Source organism: Eurosta solidaginis, chromosome 1, assembly GCF_040869045.1.
Source record: "Eurosta solidaginis isolate ZX-2024a chromosome 1, ASM4086904v1, whole genome shotgun sequence".
Classification (NCBI taxonomy): domain Eukaryota; kingdom Metazoa; phylum Arthropoda; class Insecta; order Diptera; family Tephritidae; genus Eurosta; species Eurosta solidaginis.
In genome coordinates, this window is record NC_090319.1 from 349,110,992 (window position 1) to 349,131,557 (window position 20,566).

General features: G+C 36.2%; 1 protein-coding gene across 9 annotated transcripts in view; it reads right to left on the reverse strand.

Annotated features, from left to right (window-relative positions):
- The window catches only part of Octbeta2R (Octopamine beta2 receptor), a 733,310-nt gene that overhangs the window by 54,602 nt on the left and 658,142 nt on the right, over window positions 1-20,566 (reverse strand). For all 9 annotated transcript variants that reach the window (XM_067762597.1, XM_067762595.1, XM_067762596.1 and 6 more), the window contains one exon: window positions 9,382-9,480. In XM_067762597.1, the coding sequence (XP_067618698.1) occupies window positions 9,382-9,480 (99 nt within the window). The remainder of the gene's footprint in view (window positions 1-9,381; window positions 9,481-20,566) is intronic.

A 20,566-nucleotide genomic window follows, 5' to 3' on the forward strand; every position in this document is an offset into this window, starting at 1 on the left:
TATAAGTAAGTCCGTTGAACGCAAACAGTTTATGCCCTCGAAATGTATGCACGTACATATCCACTTACATATATTTGTAATGCCCCGGCTTGCATCAAGTTCCTCTTGTCCTGCAACTGGAGTTTTACGAATTTAGAAATGTCGACTTAGATTTGCTACGGGATAATTACTGTTTCAAAAATTGCAACTTCAATGCCATTAGCGATAGATCCAATTTGCATGATTGGGATACTATATTTTCTGGGAAAAGTGTAAATGATCTTTTCAAAGTTAAATTTAATGAAATTTGCTCTACTTTAATTCCTCGAGTGAAAAGGAAATGTTACAAAATTCCTTGGTATACAAGAAAGTTGAAAAGACTTAAACATTTAAGGAATAAGTTCTTTAAAAGGTATAAATTATCGAAAATGTGTCTTCATATGGATAAATATTTTATTATACTCAAGTAAGTTTAAATCTTTGAGTACGAAATTTCATAAATAGTATGTTGCTAAATTTGAAAGAGATATTAAGTTAAACCCTATATCTTTTTGGCGTTACGTTAAGGATAAAAGTCGTGTGCAAGTATCCCATCTCAAGTTTCTTATAATGGAAACTCTGCTCATTCCCTCGGCGAAGCTGTCAACCCTTTCCTGATTTTTTTCGGGGCGAATTTTGAGACTGAGACGTTTCGCACCGAGGAACTAGATACGGAAAATGACACCCCTATTAATTTTGGTCAATTGTTCCTGACTCTTGAAGATGTCATTTGTGGCATTTCGGTGATCAAGTCTTCAGTGCAAATGGATGTAGATGGGTTCTGTTCTTTTTTGTTTAAAAATATTGCAGCAGTTGCGTATCCCATCTTATTAATTTTTAATAAATCTCTCAAGAATGGAGATATTCAAGAGTGGCAATAAAAGCAATATTGCCAACTACCGTCCTATTTCTAAACTTTCCACTGTTTCGAAATTGTTTGAAATTGTAGTTAAGGATAAAATATTCTTCGAAGTAAGGACCTTGATTTCACCTAATCAGCATGGTTTCATGCTGGCAGATCAACTGTAACTAATCTAGCAGTATTTTCTAAATTCTGTATTTCTTCATTTAGTAGTAGGGCACAAGCTGATACTATCTATACCGATTTTTCGAAGGCTTTTGACAAAGTCAACCATTCATTACTAATATCTAAACTTGCTGGATTGGGCTACCATTCTAGTATGCTTTCTTGGGTGAGGTCTTGCTTGGCAGATCGTAGCTGTGTTGTTGTGGTAGATGGTATTTGTTCGCGGTCTTTTACTGCTACTTCTGGTGTACCCCAAGGGAGTGTGTTGGGTCCCTTATTATTTGTTATCTTTATTAATGACATACGTCGTTGTTTCAGTTATGCTGAATTCTTATTGTATGCTGATGACTTGAAGATTTTTGCACTATTTTAGTATTACCTTTGCAAAAACTCGAAATGTTCTTACTATTTCTTATCATATTGGGGACTCTACGCTGAGGGTTGTTGATGAAATATCAGATCTTGGTGTAGTCTTTGATGCGAAGTTTCTATTTCACAGTCAGATTAATTATGTCATTGCGAAGTCTTATTCCACTCTCGCATTCATTCGCCATTTCAGTATGGATTTTAGTAATCCTTATGCTTTAAAACTAGTGCAGTTTAAACTAGAATATGCTGTTTACATTTGGAGGCCATACCATGCCTGCCATATAGACCGACTTGAGCGTATTCAAAAAATATTTTTGCGATTTGCCCTCCGGTCTTTGCGTTTTCACGATACTGTTCCAACGTACAGTTCTAGGTGTCTTTTAATTAACCTGAAATCTTTGGTGAGTAGAAGATCAATGCTTTCATTGACATTTTTGTATGATATCATAAATCGGACGGTTGACTTGCCCTATCTTTTAGAACGTATACGGTTCAATGTACCATCGCGAACCCTTCGATGTCACGATTTTTTCTGGTTAGATAGATTTAGAACGACTTATGCTTCCAATTCTCCAATTGCTAGGGCAATGAGGGAGTTTAATTTACTGTATTCTATAGATATGTATTTTGCATTAAATAAATTTAGGTTTAAACTGCTATTGAATGAAATAATTTGAATATTTAATATTTATTAGTTAAGATACATTTGCAAATATTCTGTAAGGAGGTTCTGATTGTCCTAAACTATAATATGAATAAATAAATAACTATATAAATAAATATGTGCTAGTGATATAAATAATTTCGGCAATAATTAAAGTATAATACATACAATCATTACACTGTGATGGGGATTACATGGGTTAGGTCAGTGGCGGATTAAGAAAGCGGCCAAATGCCAACTAGTAGTTTCCATTAATGACCAGTTACATCTTGAGGACATGCCATACTTAACTGCGCAAAAGTACTTGAAACAATCGAGGAATAAATTTCAAAAGATCCACTATGTATTCTGTTATATGCTATTAATGTAAAATTCTAGATAGTTGATAATCAAACAAATTAAAAGCAATTGAGTGTTTCGCATCCAGACATTTGTACACGGTATACTGATATGAGTTAAGATAAAGAACTTTTGGTGACTAATGGCGTTTTATTATGCGGAAAAAAAATTAAATTAAATTATAACTTTTGAAGTTGTTCACCTGACGCTATGCAAAACGGTTCTATGAGATATTTTTTATTATTGAGTAGTAAATATTGGTCAACGACATACACAAACTCACCAGAGAGCTGGAAGAACGAAGAGGGCGATATTGGTGTCAGAAAAGAAAAGCCATAAGTAAAATATGTAAAACTATTTTTCATAAACAAATTGATATTTTTGGTTTGATCTTGGAAAATTTTAGATTGTAGGAATATATCACAAGCAGTGATGGCTCATTTCTAATCGGCATATTGATTTATTAGAAGCAAAATGCCCCCAAGTCGAATGAAATACCCTTATAGTTATCTAATACATTTGCAAAGCCTTTCGAGACTGAGGTTTTATTTAGTAGTACTTGGCGTGGCCTATGAAAAGCTTTTAACTAAATTTAAAGTTCCTTGGTAAATCGCATTGAGTTACACTCCTTAGTTTGAACATAAATTAAATAGAAACTTAGAGAACTTTAATCTTAAAGTACAAGCTTGCTGACAGAGCTTAATAGTATTCAAAAGTTCTAGTTCTTGAGAGCGCCTTTGAACTGGATAGTGGGACTAGAGGGCTTTGCTAAAAATCAATAAAAAACAAGTAAGGACGGGACCTTTTATGAATGGGGCTGAACAATAATCTTATCCTGTTCGTAATCTCCGAATAATCGGATGTATAAGATAAGGAATATATAGTGAATAGATCTACATACCTAACTGCTCAACTGAGTATAAAAAAGTTAAAAATTAGTTTTTTTCAGCATTGCTCCCCTGCACTGTTTTGGCAAACACTTTGAGTGTATTTCTGCCATGAAAAGCTTTTCAAAGAAGGAGTCAGCATAAAATATGTCCCTCCAATTCGGAGAGCTGCTCGGTTATTACTATGTATTATTATATTACTATTCAAAAACAATTTTTTGGATTATCGAAAAATTCAACTGTCTTGCAAACACCCATGTGTATATATATATTTCGAAATATCACCAATTTAGCAAATCACGCCTACAATTTAACCGAAAGCGCCCTGCGTTTCCTTTAATCATAGCTCTCTGTCAGCGACTGAATTAGGAGCCACCTTTTATCGGTATTGCCTTCACCAATACTTAACTGCATATTCGTGACAGCAATTAAAGATTATAATCAAACTTTGTTCACATATTATTTAGATTTTAAAACCTTGTGGATTATGGCAAAATTTGCGTGTGTATATTTAAGTTATATACAATTTTATTTGAGTAAATCAAATTTCAGTTTTCGGCGGCCACCGTGGTGTGATGGTAGCGTGCTGCGCCTATCACACCGTATGCCCTGGGTTCAACTCCCGGGCAAAGCAACATCAAAATTTTTGAAATAAGATTTTTCAATTAGAAGAAAAATTTTCTAAGCGGGGTCGCCCCTCGGCAGTGTCTGGCAAGCGCTCCGATTGTATTTCTGCCATGAAAAGCTCTCAGTGAAAACTCATCTGCCTTGCAGATGCCGTTCGGAGTCGGCATAAAACATGTAGGTCCCGTCCGGCCAATTTGTAGGGAAAAATCAAGAGGAGCACGACGCAAATTGGAAGAGAAGCTCGGCCTTAGATCTCTTCGGAGGTTATCGCGCCTTACATTTTTATTTTAAATCAAATTTCATAAGTAGTAACAAATTTCTAGGATGTTTAAAACGCTTGGATAAATACCAAAGTGAGTGTATGTAAATAAATATTTACTGTTTTAGAATATAAAAGAAAAAGATTCTGCTAATGCTCGCATAAGTTATTTGTCCTAGAGTGTAAATATCACGGTAAAGTATTTGATACGTGATGATTTGAAGGAACTTAGTGAGTTAAGCTTACGCATGAACTCGTTCGTATAGTTATTTTATACTGTCTGAGTTCAATTACTGGTATCCTTTTAGCTCTTTTTTGTGAAAGATGTTAGACTCTTGAACTCCATTTTATGGATAAATAAATATAAAAACATTGACCCGTAATCATAGTTGAAATAAAATAGAGTTTTATTGGTTTAAAAATGGTTCAAAATTTAATATCAGTTGAAGTCTGTTATAGTCCACTTAACACTATTTTAAATTTAAAATGACATGAGCCCGATTTTAATTTTTATACTCAGTTGAGCAGAGCTCACAGAGTATATTACCTTGATTGGATAACGGTTGGTTGTACAGGTATAAAGGAATCGAGATAGATATAGACTTCCATATATCAAAATCACCAGCATCGAAAAAAAATTTGATTGAGCCATGTCCGTTGGGTAAATTTTGAGGTATCTTGATGAAATTTGGTATATAGGTTCCCGAGCACTCATCTCAGATCGCTATTTAAACTGAATGATATCGGACTATAATCACGCCCACTTTTTCGATATCGAAAATTTCAGAAAACAGAAAAAATGCGATAAATCATTGCCATAGACAGACAAGGCGGTGAAATTTGGTGGGTGTGTTGACCTTATGATGCAGAGTAGAAAATTAGTAAAATTTTGGACAACGGGCGCGGCACCGCCCACTTTTAAAAGAAGGTAATTTAAAAGTTTTGCCAGCTGTAATTTGGCAGTCGTTGAAGATATCATGATTAAATTTGGCAGGAACGTTACTCCTATTTCTATATGTATGCTTAATAAATATTAGCAAAATCGGAGAACGACCACTCCCACTTCAAAAAAAAATTTTTTTTTAAGTTAAATTTTAACAAAAAATTCCGTATCTTTACAGTAAATAAGTAAATTATGTCAAATATAGACTCCAGTAGTGCAATAAAATACAAAAATATAAGGAAATTTCCAAATGGGCGTGGAACCGCCCTTTTTCATTTAATTTGTCTAGGATACTTTTAATGCCATAAATCGAACAAAAATTTACCATCCCTTGTGAAATTTGGTAGGGGCTTATATTCTAGGACGATAATATTTTTCTGTGAAAAAGGGCGAAATCGGTTGAAGCCACGCCCATTTTTTTTTACACAGTCGTCCGTCTGTTCTTCCGCTCGGCCGTTAATACGATAACTTGAGCAAAAATCGATATATCTTTACTAAACTCAGTTCTCATACTTACCTGAACTCACTTTGTATTGGTGCAAAAAATGGATGAAATCCGACTATGACCACGCCCACTTTTCGATATCGAAGGTTACGAAAAATTAAAAAAATGCCATAGTTCTATATCAAACACGAAAAAAGGGATGAAACATGGTAATTGGATTGGTTTATTGACGCAAAATATAACTTTAGAAAAAAACTTTGTAAAATGGGTGTGACACCTACCATATTAAGTAGAAGTAAATGAAAAAGTTCTGCAGGAAAACTTTCGTGGTATTACATATATAAATAAATTAGCGGTACCCGACAGATGATGTTCTGGGTCATCCTGGTCCACATTTTGGTCAATATCTCGAAAACTCCTTAACATATACAACTACCACCACTCCCTTTTGAAATCCTCCTTAATAACTTTAATTTGATACCCATTTCGTACAAACACATTATAAAGTCACCCCTGTTCCACCTTTATGGGGATATCTCGAAAAGGCGTCCACCTATAGAACTAAGGCCCACTCCCTTTTAAAGTACTCATTAACACCTTTCATTTGATACCCATATCGTACAAACATATTCTAGGGTCAGTCCTGGTCCACCTTTATGGCGATATCCCTAAATGGCGTTCACATATAGAACTATTACCCACTCTCTCTTAAAAAACTCTTTAATACCTTCCATTTGATACACATGTCATACAAACACATTCCAGGGTTACCCTAGGTTCATTTTCCTACATGGTGATTTTCCCTTATTATGTCTCCATAGCTCTCAACTGAGTATGTAATGTTCGGTTACACCCGAACTTAGCCTTCCTTACTTGTTTAAAATAGATTTTAAGTTGGTGGTCTGCTGTCAAAAGTTGCGAGAAATTAAACAATTTGCTATTTAAACGCAATGAACTTAAATGGAAGTGAAAAAAGGCTTCCCCGACAAGCAAATATACGTCAGGAACTAATTTATTATACCTAGAATGCGTATTAATATATTTGTGACGAAAATTACACAATCTTAAAATGTTCGATCGTTACTTGGCTCCACATATGGGAAATCTTTAATAAAGACTACTCCGCATTCAAAGATATTTGTGAGTTTTGATATTTTAGTATCTTTTGAGAAAAAAGTAGCATCCTATACTGATTTTGGCATTAAATTTAGAAATAAATGTTCAATAGAAGGAATTATTTACCACAAGCGTCTATTTTTAATACATGTCAAAAAATTTCGGGAGAGGTGTCAAATGACGCGTTTTAATTTCGGAAGCAATAATCCGAAGGCGGCAAAGTAATACTTGTACTCCGTCAAGATATTTTTGCAAAAAAAAAAGTTTAGGACTTTCATGTGGTTGATGTAAATTTGGTGATATTGTTGTACACATAAAAGAATTAACTAAAAAGGCGTTTTGCGTTGATACAATTTTCACCAATTTCGCAGCCGTTTGGGGGCAATTATTCGGATTTTTTGAATATCTAGTAATAAATGAACAATTTCTTATTTCCGACATCTAATTATTGAATTACATTACAGAATTCTAGAATTCGATTCTGCTAACATTTCCTTTTATGTCTTCTATTCCCCTTTACATTTGCCAATTCCTCTTAAAAGAGTGCGTGAAATAAAACACGGAATACAACAAAAATTAGCAACAAAAATTTTAAGAAATACTTGCTACGGGTGCTGCTGAACTACTTCCCCCATTTATCACCTTTTTCGTCTATGTCATGATCTATTTGAGTTCAATGATTTTCTAACGTAAAAGGGACTTACACTTTCAGGTCCATGTACAATGGCTCAACATTCTAGGTCACTTATTTCCTATGGAAAACTATACTAAACTCCCTTTATTTAATCTGACCTTGCGAAGACAAACTTAAATTTGATTTAACCTGATTATCATTGAATGTCCTGCATACTTATCAGTATTGAGGTTAGAGATATACCTATTCGGTTTCGGGTATATTAAATTAAACGGCTTTAACGGTTAGGGTCACCTAACATTTAAGGTTTGCAACATTTTGGCCGTCACATCTGTCTTATTGCAAACGACTTTTTTTTATAACATTTTTACAAACTATATAAACTACTCAATATGAGTACGAGTGCATGAGTGGATAGCCTTGTTGCTTCCTTTGGTTTAAGGAGCCCAAATCCGCTTTAACTACCTATTCGTTTATGTTGCGAGATTTAGATAATTTTTTATACTCAGTTGAGCAGAGCTCACAGAGTATATTAAGTTTGATTGGATAACGGTTGGTTGTACATATATAAAGGAATCGAGATAGATATAGACTTCCATATATCAAAATAATCAGGATCGAAAAAAAATTTGATTGAGCTATATCCGTCCGTCCGTCCGTCCGTTAACACGATAACTTGAGTAAATTTTGAGGTATCTTGATGAAATTTGGTATGTAGGTTCCTGAGCACTCATCTCAGATCGCTATTTAAAATGAACGATATCGGACTATAACCACGCCCACTTTTTCGATATCGAAAATTTCAAAAACCGAAAAAGTGCGATAATTCATTACAAAAGACCGATAAAGCGACGAATCTTGGTAGACCCTGGTCCACCTTTATGGCGATATCTCGAAACGGCGTCCACCTATGGAACTAAGGATTACTCCCTTTTAAAATGCTCATTAACACCTTTCATTTGATACCCATATCGTACAAACGCATTCTAGAGTCAACCCTGATCCACCTTTATGGCTATATCCCTAAATGGCGTCCACCTATAGAACTATGGCCCACTTCCTCATAAAATACTCTTTAATGCCTTTCATTTGATACACATGTCATACAAACACATTCCAGGGTTTCCCTCGGTTCATTTTCCTACATGGTTATTTTCCCTTATGTTGTCACCATAGCTTTCAACTGAGTATGTAATGTTCGGTTACACCCGAATTTAACCTTCCTTACTTGTTAAGAATGAAATTAAGTAAATTTTCTTCAAACGACTGGTATATTGCAATATTTTCATATTTTAAAATGCTTGCTTAACTGGCTGCTCACATTTAATCTATTAACTAGATTTTAGAAATTAATATTAATATGTAGTCTGATTTTCTGTATAGACATTTAAAAGAAAAGCTGATTTGAAACACAAATGGGAAATTCATGGCACTTCAAGTTAATAATAGTGAGCAAAAAACAAATCTTTCTTCCATTCTCTGGCCATTCGCGACAGCCGTTCGCCCTGTCAGTTATTATTTGACAGGTAGGTATGGTAATGGAGGAATAGAAAGAGTTTTCACTTGTATAAATTCACAATGTTTTTTGTCAATAAAAAAATTACCATTTTTCATACGTGGAGTTCAGTAACCACTGTTGTAAGGTACAGGGTGAACTTTTAAAATTTCTAAAAAATTTGTTCATAGCGCCAATCAATATCTTTTTTTCATGCGGATACCCTGTCCATGCTTATTTTAGCTGAAAACTGTGTTTAATATGTCTACGACACACAAAATTTTAAATCCCATTTTTAATTTAGGCAAGAGTTTAACTAAAAAGTATTTTAGTCAGCGACTATGATTACGGGCCATTGTATATAAATGAACAAAACCAACCATATATACGCGAACATATCCCTATCAATTGAAAAGGCGGATGCCGGTGCGTATACGTAACATTTTTTTCTCATTTGGTGCATAGAAGGAGAGTTATATGCATACATACATACATACATGTGAAGCTGATATAAACGTGTTAAAAAATTTATATTTGTATTCCTTTTTCTTTACTCACCGTCCTGTGACTTGTACACTAAAGTTAAACGTCATGGCCATCATTGCCACCATAATGTCAGCCAGCGCTAAGGAAACTACAAAATAGTTCGTTATTATCCTGAAATTGTAAAGAAAAATACAAAAAAAAAAAAATTAAATAAAGGTCGTTAGTGACTTTCTGAAAAGTACATATATATTAAAGAAAAAGAAAGAATGTCTGGAGCTGTAAGTAATAATTTAAGCCAGCATTTATATGCAAAAAAAAAATGTATCGGAACAGCTCAACTACTCATCATTTTATGGAATGTATGAAAAAGAACCCCACCTATAAAATTTTACTGAGACCGCACCTATAAAATTGGATATTATTTAGCTATATTTTTCGGCGGCTGTACTACATTTCTTAAAATAGTTGAAAATAATAAATTTTATGTGTCAAAGGAAAAATTCAACGAATAAAATAAATGCTAAGGGCGATAACCGCGGAAAAATTGTTGGGTCCAGCCGAACGGGAGTTGAACCCACAATCTTCGTTGTGGTAGGCGGAGCACGCTGCCACCACACCACGGCGGCCGATTAAAGTTTCATATTTTGAGGTATGTGGGGTTTGACCTTGGCAAAGATGAAGCTTTTTAGCAAATATAAAAACAAAGAAACTTGCTTTCGTCATTTAATAAAAGCATTTTTTCAAATATATTTTTAAGCAAAATTAATCTTCGGGCCTTGTTGTCAGACAATTTAAATGGCGCCCATATGCTGAGATAATTTAAGCTTTTTTATAACGAGGAAAGTGTGTGTTATACAGTTCTAAATTCGGTTTCGTAAGAACCTTCAGGAATTCATCTGATGTTGGTGTACGTGTTTTTAATAAAGCAATATTGGTTGGGAGCACCAAGGGAGATCAAGTCTTCCTCCACCTGCCTCTAAAAACTCATTGGAAGTCCCCATTGCTTCTGCTTGCAAAGTGCCGTTTCGACTGAAATACTTTCTTGGGCGGAACACTTACGTGCATATAATCATCTAGCCAGCGAAGTCTTTGGGGTTTTAGTTGCTGAATTTTCGTCATATCTGTCTAAAAATTATGCAGCCCATCAATTACCTCATTCGATGCCCGCCATGTTCCTCTTCTTCATCTTTGCAGCGCTTGCAGTAATCATTATAAGGAGCACCCAGCAGCTGTGAATGCTTTCCGATTGCTATGTTGCTAGTTATAAGTCCGACCATCAGAGATATGTCTCCCTTCCAAGAAGAAGGAGCCTTCTTGTACGTCTCGCGTCCCATTCAGGCCACACGATCTTAGTGTGGTAGCAGGATTTGATATTGCTCCATATCACACCCGCTTCCCTAAGGAAAATCCCTTTCAAAGTGATCTTACAGGTAGCGAGCGGCATGCTCAATTCCTTCCAGGACGACGAAAGCGGTACGGACGTGCCCCCCTCTTGCAAGTTCGTCAGCCATCTCATTGCCCGATATATCCGAGTGTCCAGCACCCATACCAGTCTGAGGAAAGTTGCACAGCGATCTCGTTAAGAGAATTGCGACACTTCTGTAATGTCCTGGACTTACATGTGACCGATCCAAGCGCATTTAGTGCAGCCTGGCTGTCAGAGTAAATACAAATTTTATTATAGCCGTAAACAGTATTTCTCAGGTGATCAACGGCATCGTATATAGCAGCAACATCCGCTTGAAAGACGCTGCAATGATCGGATAGGGTAAAGGATATATTCCACCCTAGTTGAGGTGCAAAGACCCCGCTGCCCACCTTTTTGTCCAGTTTGGAGCCGTCAGTATATGTATATCTGCAGCCTATCGCTCAGGTCCGGGGGTCCTTTGGAGCGCAATAGTCCGATATAGGTGAATCAAGATTCTTACTGAGCGCTGCATGGCCAACCACATTGTCTCTCCAGCTGGGTAACTCTCGCAGCCGTAGAGCAGAAAAGGCCGCACATTGGTAATTAAATCTGTTAGCAGTACATTAAAAATATTATTCAGCGCCTCCGCAGGGGTGGTGCGCAGAGCACCCACCACGTAGGCTAGAGCACTTTTTGTACCTTCTGCAATACTCTTAGGTTCGATTTAGTACCCAACCTCGTCTACCAGACTAATGCCCCGTATAGAAGGATTGGTCTAACCACAGCAGTGTAGAGCCACAGGGTAATATCCGGCGATAGTCCCCATCTTGCCTTCCTCATACGCTCCTGAGCGTTTTCCCTCCAGGATAGTTTCCTATCTAAAATTACTCCTAGGTATTTGGCAGGTTTCCTCAGCGTCAGGGTCGTAGCCGCTAGCACCGGCAGCTGCAACACCAGAAATGCCTAAAAAACTTACGCCTAGCATAGCTTAAAGCAGACACTATGATTAAGGAAAATGGATAATTTTTCAATTGAAAACTAGCAAAACAGTTACAGATTAAAAAAGTTTTGAATACTGTCTTAAAAATTGGTTACTTGTGGGGCAGCAGTGTATTGCAGGCAAACAACAGAGTCCTCTATGTTCAGTTTTTGCAGTTCTTATTCTTCCTCTTATAAGGCAAAGGCACTCCGCGAAGATTTTGGTCCTTTGTTGGTGGTCTTTACCGGTTATAGGCGCGTTAAATTCAGGCGGTGTGACAACTCTCAGTTGAAAAGGCTGGCCTAATCAAGTAATTTAGGCAATACAAACAACTTAAATAACAGAAGGCTTTAAAAGAAAAAATGATGAATATTTCTGCAAATCTCCTCTTTTAACGGTTCATTTTAATATACGTGACCCGGTCTATGAAAAGGTGGCTTATGACTAAAAAAAAAACAGCTGTTAACAGCTGTTTTTCGCAAAAAAAAAGAACAACTGTTAACAGCTCTTTCTCGCAATTTTTTTTTTGAGTTATAAGCCACCTTTTCATAGACCGGGTTACATATATGTATATGCATTTAATATCAAATGACCTTTTGAGAAGAAGATTTTTGTTATAAATCTTAGACTTTAATGTCTCGCTAGCTTGTCATATTGAATAAAATTACACTGTAGAAGTTATTCCAAACAACATCCGCCGATGTAAGCAGAAGGAGCAAATGTCTTTACTGCATTAAAACGAACAGTTGCGGAAGAACTTTCCTGCTTATGATTTGCCACATTGTTTAAATTTCGTAAGTAAATGATTGCTGGCGGCTTTAGGCAAATCCTTTAGTGAATTAATGAGCAAACCAGCTTCTGTGCTAATGCCTCCGTTGAGTTATTTGATAAACACAAATAAATATTTTCTTGGCAATGTACTGAATTTTCTAGGTATAGTGGGTATATTTAGCGCGATATAAAAGCAAAGTGAGATAATGAATGACATTTGCCTGTTTGTGATAAGCATTCAAAGGACTTATAATGGCGCGAGTTTTATTTTATTTTTCTAATAAACAAAAAAGTAACAAATACAAAACACAATGCAGATGACTAAGCCAGTAAAGAGGAAGATGCCACAAATGAAAATTCTGCGGTCTCTGCTGCTTCGTTAATGAACACCAAAAATTGGTGGTGTAAGCCGCTATGAGCCACGTGGCCGGTGTTGTGTGTCAAAGCTTATGGACAATTACAACGTTGCTTATGTGCTTAAAATTGTTGTGAAATTTTTTTTTTTTGGATTTAGGCTTTAAATATTATTTATTTAATGTTTAGCAGCAATTGGCAATGTTAACTAAAAAGATATTACTCTAAAAAGCAAAGTTTTTAATATTAATATTTAAAGACGCTGCTTTGCGTTATTCATTGTCCGTACTAATTGAACGGAGAAAATTAGTTTGACGTCTTAAAAAAATTCTTATTTTATAATTTACTAGCTTATGCCCGTGGGCTTCACCACACATTTCTATAAAAATATGCAAAATAAGTAACAAAAATTTTAAACTTATTTTAGGGTTGTGTATTTGCCAATTTAGATATTGCTGAAAACCATAGGATATAAAATATTTTTTGGAATATTATTTGAAGTATAAATAAAAAGATTATTTGATGAGCCAATTCTGGCGCAGGCTACGTATAATTGGCCATGGGAGAAATATGAGTTGGTAAGATTGACTCCTACTACAGCTAATGACTGCCTTGAGATATATTGATAGACATTGCGAAAGCCAACCTAATAGGAAATTGGAGGCGACTAAAATTGAAAGGTATATCTGTCGATATTAATGAAATCCTTGGTATGAAAACTTTGATGTTTTCGAAATTTTGAATTTTATATAGATATAGAAGATGTAGATAGACTGAAGTTGACAAACAATTTTAACGGCAGAAGATTATTAAACAACCAAAAGGAATAACAGCCAAACAACTCTGTAGTCAAACTTTAGCTGTTATAATAATCTAAGTTTGTACGGCAGCCATAGTTCTCAAAAATCCCATTTGTAGGGTAGGTGCCACGCCCCATTTTCCCCAACCCCACATTTTCTTGGGGGTGTTAGGGATTGATCTCATATAAGTCCGTACTGAATTTCAATATTCTAGCATGAATACCTTCAGAGTTATGTAGTACCAAATATTCATTTTGTATGGGAGGTGCCACTCCCCTTTTATATATCGACATTATTTTTAGCCTATGACCATCCTTGGAAGGTTCGTAGTGGGTTGTGCAAATTTGGTTGTGATCGGTCGATCCGTTTAGGACGCAACTCGATATATAACTACATACTAGAGATATACGCCGCCGATAAACGCCGCCGCCGTCGCCGATTTTGGTCGTTTTTCGCACGCCGCCGCCGAGTGTCAAAAATATCAGCGTGGCGGCGCTGCGTCCGGCGCGTTACTATATTTTCTACTCGTTTAAGACTGTTTAGGCCATTTATTGTTCATGTCGAAAATTTGTCGGATATGGTCGAAAGTGGTATCAACGGATCCGCATCACTGCCAGTTATAAGAAACTAATTGCGAAATTTAACTCTTTATAACTATTCAAAAGTTATTTAAAATAACAGGCGCTTTCGATGTCAGCTTAACACGGACTTTCCATCACCCAATTCGGCAAGTTATTGAAACAAAATACTAAAAGAAAAGTTATATAATAAATTTATATGCTCACTTTGCATTTTTGAAAAAATTAATAATGAACAATTAATTCAAATAAAATGACCCATGGCGAACATGTTTTTAAATTGTCATCAAGAATAAGCGAAATGAGTGATGCAAAATCCTTTAGTAGGTTCTAGGGGCATAAACACCCCTTTGAAATTATTCTTTCCTCATACTTAAGGTGAGGATATATGTACTTACGAGAAGGGTGTGAAAAATCACTAAGTCTTGCATTCAAAAATCTGTTGTTTATTTGCGAAACTATAAAATAGCGTCTGAAATGTTAATTTTGATTTTCACACTTCATCCTTCAATACCCAAGTCTCCCGGTTTGACATTTCCTAAAATTGGCGGCCCTACCCAAAACTGGTCCCTTGGAGTGAATCACATTCATTATAGCCTATCAACCAAGTTTAAATATCACCTACACGTTACGGCTCCTTTTACAATTGTGAATACGTAGGCACATATATCTACCGGGTGAGGTTTTGTCCTTCGCAAGAACACTCAAAGTGGTGAAGCAAAAGCTTTCCCAAGACAGTGGAACTAATGACCGTGTGTGATACTACCCTAACGTAGTGGACAGTCGAACTTGTCTGAAAGCTGAAGCTACGCGGTCATCCATAATGAGCTCATATATCGTAAGGCCGGAAAACAATAGTTAACAACTTTCAACTTAAAATCCGTCGACTTTCATTCTAAATTTGATTTAACGGAGACAATTGAAATCAATGTTATGAACACAAACGTCTGCAATCTTTGGTCTACATTTTAAAAATTTTATCCAGGGTCCTTGTAAAATTTTAATTATGTAGATGCCCCGAGGATTATACGGATTTTCACCCATTACGCAATGACTTCCACTTAGATTGCTTATGATTTCGAAGGCGGCATCCTTGGCGGAATTGTCACTCCCTAACGTTTCATGGCGTTTCTCTGGTGTAGTTCGGCAGCATAGCACGACAAAAGCATCCGTTGGAAAGTCTTCGGGGCTACACCTAGAGCTTCTAGGAAAGTGAAGGCGGCGAAGGTATGAGTTCGAAGTCGCAGTCCTATATCTTCTGTACTGGGATATGGTGTGAGGCTCAGGAGGCGTGGTAGCGACTGGTTGTAGGGATTCCTACTGTTCGCACATCGGAAATTTTAGCTCTTAAAAACAGCCGAAAAAACTGAAGGCGCCCTGTGCCACGATAGTCGTGAGTATTAATAGACCCTTCATAGCAACCCTAAGTCGCCTTTATGCGTGACCGCCAAGGAGCGACACATGATTTAAAGAAATTGTGTTCGCGACGATTATTAGGAGTTAACCCTAGGTGAAACCACGCTTTGCACGAGATATACAGGCAAAAGTTTGACTATTTTATGTATCTCTATTTCTTTTCAGCAGACGCAGCAGTACCAATTCCAAAGACCAGGGTTAGGTTCGAAGCCTCTCTCGAGCATGCGAACGAGGGACAATCCCTTCGCAAGGAGCTACTCCTGAAAATTTCTGAACGGTCTGCGAGATTTTGATGCAAAAACCCCGGATCTTTCCGAAATGGCCAACACGTTGATTTCCTTAAATACATATAAACAAAACCTGTCCTAAATATTATTTTTTTAAATAGAAAAATCAAGCTTTTAAAGTAAGAACACCGGCGTACGCCGGCGCGCCGCCTACGCCGCCGCCGCCGCCGATAAAGTGATCGGCGTAAACCTCTACTACATACATACATATATACATAATTTGAATTTTATATATATAGATGGTTGAGCTTCTATTTTAGGTGTGCTACTTTTTAAGTGGAACTGTGTATGTACATACTTATTATATGCCGCCTTCGACGTACAGCTAAATTTTGCTCAGAACCCGCTATTCGATAATGAAAAATATTTAAATAATAATGGGGCCTATCTGGATTCAGAAAATACCGGTATTGAAAATGACGATATTTAATGAAATCCACGCCCACTGTTTCGATATCGAAAATGAAAAAATGTGATAGCATATTAACAAATACCGGCAAATCAAAAAAACTTGATGAGTGCATTGTGCATTTATGACGCAAAATTTAATTGAAATTTGGCAAAATTTTGGAAAATAGGCTTGGCTGTGCTTTGATCTAAGAGAAGAAACATGAAAAGTTTTGCAGGAAATTAACTTAAATTCGTTGAGGATTTTATGATTACCGTATATATACTCTAAGTCGAAATTTAAAAATTTATCCCCACTTAAATAAAAATTAACAAAAAATTCAATATCCTTACGGTATATCACTAAATCACTAAACAAACATTTCATCTAGGTCATTTGATGGAGCTAAGTATGAGAATAAACATTTCAAAACTGAGCGTAGCGCCATCTCTTTATAAGTTAATGTATAATACTAAAGCTCTATATCTCTCAAAAATTAAGCTATTCTAACGAAATTCGGTAAGAGAGCTTTTCTTATTACGAGAACTGTTTCTTACAACTTCGCAGGTTGGGAACCACACCCTCTTTTTTCGCTCAGCCTAGCGTCTGTCTTCATTATAACTTCAGCAAAAAAAATTTCACTAAATTAAGTACACAAGCTGACGTAAAATAAATATGCGTTTGTATTGTTAGTAGTCGAATTGAGATCGAATTGAGATTATAACGCCCACCCTTTTGATATCGAAAATTTTGAGAAATGGACAATGCATGTACAAAAATCTATAAATTGCAAAAACTTTGCGATTGAGTTATTTTTATGAAGAATAATAGATTTATAGTAAGTTGTGCGAAAATTAGCTAGTCACCACCCTAATTATGTAGAAGAAATTTCAAAAGCTTTGAAATCTGTGAACTAAAAGACGTTCATATCATTTTGCAACTTTGCAGAAGTATGGCTATTGGTATTAAATCAAAACCTTTCTAACAAAATGGTTATACAAATTTATTTTAAAAAAATTTCTAAACATATTGCGACGAATATTAGCAACACTAAGGAATACTAAGCGGCCGCCGTGGTGTGATGGTAGCGTGCTCCTCCTACCACACCGAAGATCCTGGGTTCACGTCCCGGAAAAAGCAACATCTAAAACTTTATAAACAAGTTTTTTCAATTAGAAGAAAGTTTTTCTATGCGGAGTTGCTCCTCGGCAGTATTTGGCAAGCACTCCGAGTGTATTTCTGCCATGAAAAGCTCCCAGTGAAAACGAATCTGCCTTGCAGATGCTGTTCGGAGTCAGCAAAAAACAAGTAGGTCCCATTCCGCCAATTTGTAGGAAAAACAAAATAGGAGCACGACGCAAATTGGAAGAGAAGCTCGGCCTTAGATCTCTTCGGAGGTTATCGCGCCTTACATTTATAAGGGATACTAAGCATCTCTAAGCCGATACTAAGCAGTGACTTGTATGTAGCTACACATATGTACATGCCAGCAGCGGGGAGATGCTCACAAAAGTAGGCAATCATTTGTGCAAGCATCACTCACAAACACACGCGCATATGAGAAGCTGTAAACGTGCGTCTGTAGTATATAGCTGGTGAGTTTATAGCTGGTAAATAAGTAGTACATTATAGAAACGCCTAGAAATATGCAAACGAGGAAACCGAAGAGTATAAAAGCAGCGCCAGCTGAGGCATGGACAATCAATTTGATTTAAGCAAGCTATTAGTTGTGAAGTATCAGTGTTATTGTGAAGTACTTTAATAAAGGCCATTTTGCATTATTGAATATTGGAGTTATTTATTCAACAGTTTAGCGATACGAACGTTCGTAGAAAGTTGCAAATAAGAAGAATACCACTAAAATTCGTTACAATACATTTATGTAAAGCTATTACATTATATCTGAAAAAAAATAAAAAATAAAAAATCTTTTGATTAAAATATTTTTTCCTTTCAGATTTCCAAACACCAACTTTTAATTTTTAATTCTCATAAATATTTTTATAATTTCTATGTCAAATTTAAACATCAAAGTTTAGCAAGAATATATGTTTGTATAAGGACCCATTTTTTGCTGATTTTTGTCCATTAATAAAGGAAGTGCTTAAAATTTTTGTATTTTCTTATTTTTATACTTTTTAGTTCTAGGTGGAAGAGAGTAGTGCCTTATTTATTACAAGGTTAAAAACTTATTTTTATTAAGTTAGAATGTATACAATATGGTGCATATCACAGAAATAAGTCAAGCTGCATTAATTTCTAAGCTACTTGAACATATGCCAAGTTTGCATTGCTACAAGGGAGTACGTGGCTTGCTTACTCTAATTATTTCGATCCATGCGCTACCCAACGAGTCTTTTTCTTGTTGTTGTTGTTGTTGTAGCGATAAGGAGACTCCCGAAGGCCTTAGGGAGTGTTGTCGAGTTCATGGTCTTTGCCGGATGCAGATCCCGTACGTAGCGGTACCAAGCCCGACCATCTCGGGAAGGATTTGTTATGATCACATGCGACATTCTACGTCATCCTGCCCTCCCACCCCCTAGATCCATGATGAGTTCGGGGTTGCCAGAGCCTCGGTTGTTAATGGAATAGGATTCGCCGCGGAGAGGTGAGGTTGACAATTGGATTTGAAGAAGCTATGTATTGTGATGGAAACCTAAAAGGGCTGCGCTACACAAGCCCGCTGGAATCTGTTATTTTAGTCGCCTCTTATGACAGGCATACCTACCGCGGGTATATTCTAAGCCCCTATCCCATTGGGACCACTTTTTATTCCTTTTGTTCCTTTGCCAAAGTATCTTAATTTATCTGTGAAGTTTCACGTTGGTAGCTCAATGAGAAATTACTTAAAAGTCGAACGCAAGATTCATTACGTAAGATTTTTCTAAATTGTGAAATATTTAGAAAAATCCTACGTAATGCATGCACCCCTTTTTGTAATCCATTTTTTACTGCCGTCGGCCTCTGAATTCAGTCTCTAGCTCATCGAGAAGTTACTTAAAACTCGGTTTCAAGATTTGCATTGAAAATGTGGACAAATATTCAACCGACCTAATATAAAGGAAAATTAAAAATAATAATATACGTACAATTTGTTGTGAGATTGCAAAACAACCAATTTTATGCTACGAACGTTTGTGGCTGTTGGACACCCTACATATGAGAAACACAAAGTAAGCGGATATATTAATAATTTTTATCCTTTTAAAACCTTGAGCTTTGGGTATTTAATTTCGTAAATTTCTTTTCCCGTTAAAGTTTAGCCAAATTTATCCATTTTCCAACATTTGTAATACACACATATACCTATAAAATTTCAAAACTAGAAGTCTTTTATGCATTTATATGTAAACACGTACACACCCTGTAAGAAAAGTCTTTACTTTGGGACTAGGAAATTTGTGTGTCTTCAAAGTGAGTAACATCAATAATTGGGTAAAGTGCTATGTATTTTCCATTGCCTAAAGATAAATCAAATGTTGGCTTTTGAGTTGAAGAAGATTTTGTTATTTTCGAACTTGGTACCAGTTAAAAGAGCAGCTCTAGTTCTATTGATTTCCCTGCATGGTGTATTCATTGCCTTTGCTGCTACTTAGCCTACAGACTTTTGTCTTTGCGGTCATTACGCACAGCAAGAGCCTTTAAAGCATTGGTCTTAAAGCTAATGAAGCAAACGGTTTATTAACGAACCATAAACAAAGTGCTCAGCCTGATAGTTGGGCGCTATGGAGTTCGGTTAAGCCTTCACACTAATGAGAAGGTGCATGCTATAATGGGGGATTAATGCTTTATATTCGTAAAAATTTGATGAAACTTGCGATTTATGCAGATTGGGCTATTATGACGTGGGATATATATGTGTCAAAGCAATATCTTAGAATGGGACATATTTGTCCCAACAGGGTACAAACTACACGCAGGAAGAATAAAAACTTGTTTGCTTATATAGAATTAAAACTGACAAGCTCGGCTTTTCGATTGGGGCATGGAGTGCATCAACTTCTTTTTTAATGCTGTATGTTCGCCTGAATATTTCATTGACTTTTTACCTGCTTTACCTATTGGACGATATTCAAGACCGACATGATTCTTTATATAAGGTTTCCATTTTCAAATGTTGAATAAGCGATTTCTACAAGGGATGCCAGGGAGGGACATTTGTTCCTGTGAAGATCAGAATAATTAACCCAAGTGTTATCAGAAGCTGCCACCATGTCACGATGTTCTAATAATATCATGCTACTCCGTCATTTGAACTACCAATTTAACACCACTC